This window comes from Penaeus chinensis, chromosome 2 (assembly GCF_019202785.1).
Source record: "Penaeus chinensis breed Huanghai No. 1 chromosome 2, ASM1920278v2, whole genome shotgun sequence".
Classification (NCBI taxonomy): domain Eukaryota; kingdom Metazoa; phylum Arthropoda; class Malacostraca; order Decapoda; family Penaeidae; genus Penaeus; species Penaeus chinensis.
Window position 1 is genome coordinate 44,680,454 of NC_061820.1, and position 7,132 is coordinate 44,687,585.

The 7,132-nt window shown below is 31.3% G+C and overlaps 1 protein-coding gene across 1 annotated transcript; it reads right to left on the reverse strand.

Moving 5' to 3' along the window:
• Positions 1–198: 198 nt before the first annotated feature.
• LOC125032614 (DNA-directed RNA polymerase III subunit RPC9-like) lies at positions 199–4,184 on the reverse strand. The gene is made up of 4 exons (XM_047623879.1): positions 3,943–4,184; positions 1,402–1,531; positions 1,026–1,178; positions 199–814 (listed from the first exon to the last, which is right to left on the reverse strand). The coding sequence occupies exons 1-4, from the start codon at positions 3,948–3,950 to the stop codon at positions 689–691; spliced, it is 417 nt and encodes a 138-aa protein (XP_047479835.1). The 5' UTR covers positions 3,951–4,184; the 3' UTR covers positions 199–688.
• Positions 4,185–7,132: the final 2,948 nt, after the last annotated feature.

The following is a 7,132-nucleotide window of genomic DNA, read 5'->3' on the forward strand; positions in this document are numbered from 1 at the left end:
GTGTGTGTGTGTGTGTGTGTGTGTGTGTGTGTGTGTGTGTGTGTGAGTGTGTGTGAGTGTGTGAGTGTGAGTGTGAGTGTGAGTGTGAGTGTGAGTGTGAGTGTGAGTGTGAGTGTGAGTGTGTGAGTGTGAGTGTGTGAGTGTGAGTGTGAGTGTGAGTGTGAAGGAAATTTTCTGGGACAAAATAAACCAATCATGCATATATCACTCATCTTTAATGGTAGTGAGTATTCAGTTTGTGCCTCATGCCAAAGGCCTTGCATATGCAACATCTTGCTAGTTGTTGCATACAGATCAATGTATAAAATATTAAATTCCACAACAAAAAAAAGAATAAAGTATTCTACATTGTGTGCAAGACTGTAACAATCATAAGTTGTCGATCCTATTTACTTGGAAGAGCAGTGGTAAAAAAAAAAAAAAAAAGACTAACAGATCTTTAACTTTAACAGATCATAAAACAGAATTTCTCTTTTTTGTGTTCTAATCACCTTCACTTTCAAAATAATTCTTTCCTATAAATATTCTTTGTGGCAAGAACATCAAGTACAATCAATAATATATTTTGGTAACAGCTAGTTCACTAAATAAATAAAATGTCATAACATCCTATGCTCTTTATACTGGCTATATATCCATCCAATAATCATAACAATAATAAAAGAAAAGAAAACAGAGACAGCAACAACTATTTCCCTGGTGTACCATTTACTAATGTTTGAGGGTTATCAATGTCTGGCAGGTGGAGCTCTACCAGCCCAATTAACGCTTCGACTTGTTCTTCACTTAGTCTTTCTTCGCTGTCTTCAATTATCTGAAAAGAAGAAGAAAAAGGAACACTTGACAATTTTATTCCCTTCTGAGTAGGCTTTAGTATTTTCACCTCTGTAAAATTTGAACATTATTTCATATCAATATCATAATCAAATCCCTATTGAATGTTTAATCCCAAAAATATATAAAATCAGATACTGTACAATTGGGAAAAAGTACTGCACATTTACATATATGCACAGACTACTCACAAGCTGCATTTCCACTGGCGTTGTTGGCCGTAAGTTGATTAACTGTAGTTTTTCTGCTTTGGTGAGTTTGAATTCTTTCACAGCTTGTAGGAAACCTTGAATTACTTCAGCATTTTGATTTCTGCAAGCTGTCTTTTCAAGGTATTTCATGGTCTGAAAAATAATACATTGTAAGTGTTTATATTCAAGTTACATCATAAGTGTTTACTGTTTCCATACAATTTCAGAAATCTTTTGAAATCTTAGCAGAATAACTCAGAGAATTTAATATAGGATTTGAAATCAGTAATTATTTTTTCATATGTTACTTCCAGCTACCTTTTTACATACTCCTATTGCATCACTTAAACTAAGTAAAATAGAAACACATCCATACCTCAAATGCAATATTGGCAAGATCTGCTTGTGTCTTCATCATACTTTTTCTGCCTTTTTCTTGCCTACACAAATCCTGCAGGAGAGCATAAACCTCACAGTTGCTTAGAACAGCTCCTTTACAATTTAACCTGCAAAAGAAAATATAAATGTTATATAAACAAAAAGTACATATCTACTTCTACAATTGAATCTTACTAATCCTTCCCTTTTTCTATTAAGAGACCTAAATATTTTGATAGTATGTACTTAAAAATAATAACAAATGATACACAAAGCCAAACAGTGTATTTTTTAAATGTGCAAAAGTCTTGGTAATAATTTTGCTATCTTCTAATTTATTAATTCTATTTACAAACAGATGACTTCAGAAATGCTTAGTCACAATGGAGTTAATAACCAGACCTACTGAACCTTGTCTATTTACCCTATTCCTTGAATTTTCAATAAAAGAAGTTTCTATTTTTTGGAGAAGTTTTTATTTTCATTACTTTAATTATTGTTAATAATATTATAATGAGAATGATGACAATAATAGAAATGACATTAATAATGATGATAATAGTAATAACAATAAAAACTTTGATCAGGTTGGCCTGGTAATTTACTTTTTGTTGACTAAATGCTAGTGAAGCCATCCATATCTAAACAAAATGAATAAGACAAAATCACAATGGACAGTATCTGTATCTTGTGGCTATGGGTTAATATGATGATGAGCTCTTGCATATATTTTTTATCTTAAAAACCCTAACTTTTTGCTTAATATGGCCACTTCCTTTTCATGTGAGTATCCCACTGGTAAAGTTTCAGTTCCTCAAAATTAATTTTGGTAAAATTAAAATTCATTGTTGGCATTAAACTATACAACTTTATAATCTAACTTTAAAATTACTAACCTGGTTTAATGAGCTTCCCCTGTACACCCTGATACAAATTTTGAACAAATACAGCCATGGTCAAACTAATCTCATGGATATTACCAAATTCAGAGTGAAAATTTATCTACCTAGCATAGAGCCAGCATGGTTCCTTATTTTATGGTTTTATAACTACAAAGAATTCGATAAATAATGGTCAGGATCACTGTGTTCATAAGCATGTCCTCTTTACTGGTTCTATTTACTATATCAATTTAAAAAGAACAAATTTTACTTTCAATCTAAACACACATTAAAAGGAACATTCTGTAAGTCTATTAGTTCTTATTAGTCTATTGTTCAGTCATTAGCAGTTATTGGGTCTTTCATCCATAAGTAAATTACTAATATCCTCTATATCACTGGCTCCCGACTGGTGGGCCACAACCCCCAAAGGGGTGGCTGAGGGATAGTAGGTAGGTTACAAAAACTTGGAAGAAATATATTGGCCAATTTTCTAGGCATTAATCAGTACACATATCAAAATTATACCATGAAGACATGACTTCAGGAAGCATTGTGTTACAATTAGTTTTTAAAGACTGTCCTGGGATCATTAAACCTCCAAACTACATTAGCTGCACAAAGTACTTTCAGTTTATAGAAACAATACATTATAAAATACTACCAACAAAAAATACAAAAGGTTGTAAATGACAGATATTTCATTTTTTTCTCTTTAATATTTCTACTACATATCCTAGTCTATCAGCACTGTACTACTCTATGAGGTCAAAAAAATATACTAAAATAGTGTCATATGGTTGGCCAAAGAAGTGAACTGACAGGGTTGGCTTAGTAATGACAATCATTTGTTCCTAACAAACATTTGGGTTTGCTGGCTTAACCATGACTTTTTATATATTTTTTAATAACATTCATATCCAGTATATAAAATTTGGCACTTCATCTAATAATATTTTTTTTTCATATTGTAAAGTATAACTGAAAATATTAAAAAAAAAAAAAATCTATTATTGGCTTCCCATCATTTCACTGTTTGAATGATTTTTTCTAAATCTTACAACTTAATCATTCCCACTGCTTACTTATTTAGAATATCCATTGTCTTATTCCACTTTCAGACTACCAACACACCTGAGCTTCTGCACAAAACAGTTTTATGATGTATGATTGATGATTGGTCCTAATTAATAATCCAAAGGACAGAGACAAGATCCCAGATATTTTTTTCACCATGTAAAATACTCTCAGGTGATGAACCCTATCTTAAACAAATTCATGAAAGAAAACAATTAAGACCTGTATTTGTCCTGGGTGTTTACTAAACCCCAACAACATAAGCTGTATAAAGTAGTCTCAGTTTAACCAAGCAGCGCATTATGAAATGCTACTTAGTGTCCAACAATAGAAGTATCAAACATTTGACATTTGGAAAATGTCTTCCGAATAATTACTAATTTTCCTGGTCATCACCAAGATACTCCTAGCAGCCTGCATTAACAATTTCTGCAGACAATTACTTATTCCTATATAATTCAGCCAACAAAATGATATATATCAAACTCCTCAACAATTACCAATACCTTAGGATGAAATGGACGTGGAAAGACAATAAAACACACACTAAAAAACAGCAAAATGAGAGGCACTTCACTTACACTTCCATCGCGGACGATTGTGTTGATGCTGCAGTTACACCACGTGCGGTATCGCGCCTCTCTCCCGCAAGGCCGGAAGCAACAGCGAAAGATCTTCTGTGGTTTACTGAGCCTCTGCAGTACCCTAAACAACCCCTCAGAAGTAATGTCAGCTTTACTCTCTATTTCCACAGAACGGAGAAGGTGTTTCGCTTCCGCTCCCGAGGTTCGTTCAGTCGACAGCTGCTAATGTAAACAGACGATGTTGCCGACTCTTTAGCGAAATTTCATCACTGCATCGAGCGGAAAGGCGCTAGGGCTTGGGGAACTCTATTGCCAATGCATGTAATATGTATATTATGTCTGTTTTGAGGTTCAAATGTATGATAAAACAAATTATTAATCAAATAATGTAGCTACTCTCTATTCCATATCTAAATTCCACCATACGCGAAAGTCTCGCTACATTCATATCTTCACACCTCGCCTGTAGTAATACTATAGGCAGGTAAGAAAATCATTCAAGATAAAATTCTCATAGTAGACAAAAGTATTAACAGACCCGACGAAATTATCATAATCCTAGGTCAGCGAAAATATCGTCACTATATCGAGCGGAAAGGTAGTGTGGCTTATGAAACCCTACTGCCAAATCACGTAATGAATATAATACGTCTATTTTGAGGTTCGGCTTTATCATAAAAACATAGTATTAATAAAATAATTTAGCTACTCTCCATTCCGTATCTAAATTCCAGCATATGCGAAAGTATCGCTACATTTACATTTACACATCGCCTGAAATAGAACTACGGGCATGTAAGAAAATCATTCAAGGTAAATTCTAATAGCAAACATAGCAACGAAGTTATCATAATCCTACGTGAACCTTTACATGTAAATTTATCGATTACTTTTGAGAGGGCGTCATTTGAGAAGTAAATCGCTGTGAGGTGACTATAAACATTTCAGTTTTCAGATTTACAACAGGTATTAACTATTCATTTATTTTTGTGAAGTATAACGTAAAATATAGTGATGTGAATGAAAAGTTATCATTATCACTTATTCTTGCTGTCATTATTATAATTATTATTGTAGCTATTATTATTATTATTATTATTATTATTATTATTATTGTTATTATTATTATTATCGTTGTTGTTGTTGTTGTTGTTTTTATTGTTATTATCGTTGTTGTTATTACCATCATGATTATTTTTATCATTAGTAGTAGTAGTATCATTATAATAATTATTACTATCATTATTATCAATATTTTTATTATCATTATTATTAGTAGTAGTAGCAGTAGTAGCATCATTAGTACTATCATTAGTATCACTATTATTAATGTCATTATTTTTATCATTATTATTATTATTATTATCATCATTATTATTATTATCATTATGGTTATTAATATAATTATAATTATCATAATTATCATTATTATTATTACTATCATTATGATTATCCTCGTTATTATTATCATTGTGATTATCATTGTTATCATCACTGTTATCATCATCACCATTGTTATTATCATTATTGGCATTTTTATTATTATTATCATCATTCTCATCCTCATCAGAATTTCATTTATATTATTATCATCGTTATTATTGATATTATCATTATAACTATTATTATCATCGTTATTATTGATATTATCATTATAACTATTATTATTATCATTACTAATATTATTATTCTATTATTATTATTAGTTATCATTATTATTGTTATCCTTATTGTTATTATTATTATTATCATAATTTTGTTATTATTGTTATTATTATTATTACTATTATTATTATTATTATTATCATCATCATCATCACTGCTATTACTGTCGTTATTATCATTCTTCTTATTATTATTATCATCATCGTTGTTATAATCATTAACATTATTATTATTATTATTACTATTATTATTATTATCATTGTTCTTAGCATTATCATCATTATTATCATCAGCATATATTCATTATTATTATCATCATTTATCATTGCAATTATCATTATTATTATCACAATTACTAATATTATTACTATTATTATTATTATTATTATTGCTGTTGTTGTTTTGTTGTTGTTGTTAGCATTATCAGTATCATAATTATTATCATGATTATTGCTATTATCGTCATTATTATTATCATTATCATTATTACTAATATTACCATTATCACCATCATTGTTATTAATATTATCATGATCATTATCACAATTATCATTATATCCTCACTATCATTATCATCTTTATTATTATTATCATCATCACTATTACCTTATTTTGCAAGAGAAGGCCTCCAGTTCAGGAAGTGATTTCCTGCATGTGATCGCCCAGAATTTGCAACAAATGGAACAATTTATCAAAGCATGACCTTCTCTAACTTGGCTACGTGTTGAAATGTGTGCATGTGTGTGTGTGTGTGTGTGTGTGTGTGTGTGTGTGTGTGTGTGTGTGTGTGTGTGTGTGTGTGTGTGTGTGTGTGTGTGTGTGTGTGTGTGTGAGCATATTCATATATACGTATATTCATTATTCATGATCACTTCATGTAAATACAAGAAAAAGTTTATAACATCAATGCTTATATGAGTATGTTTGAATAATTAATTTATCACTGCTTAAATCATTCGATATTCTGGATCAGGTTTCGCCATTTGTAGATTCCATTTACACTTGTTTATTTTGGCACAAGAATTTCTGATGAGATAATTACTTGAGAAGGAGACAGCTGCAGGTTTCTGGCATTCCGATAAGTAATGTATTTACATAATGATATCCGCAGTAATAAGTCGTTCTGCGTCGTAGGTTTAAAACATATGGATGTGTGTATATGATCTGTCGTATGCTTTTCTTAATTATTCAGAAAGAAAAACATTAACAAAACCTGACTAAAATTCCTTTGCCTTTTTTTCTGGGTTTGTTTCGTCTGACTTGATTTTGCTCGTCTGTCTCATGCGTCAAGTGATCATTGCGATGCGTCAGTGAGGGTTTATGTATAAATACTCTCTCTCTCTCTCACTCTCGCTTGTTCTCTCTCTCACTCTCTCTCGCTCTCGCTCTCTCTCTCTCTCTCTCTCTCTCTCTCTCTCTCTCTCTCTCTCTCTCTCTCTCTCCTTTCTCTCTCCTTTCTCTCTCTCTCTCTCTCTCTCTCTCTCTCTCTCTCTCTCTCTCTCTCTCTCTCTCTCTCTCTCTC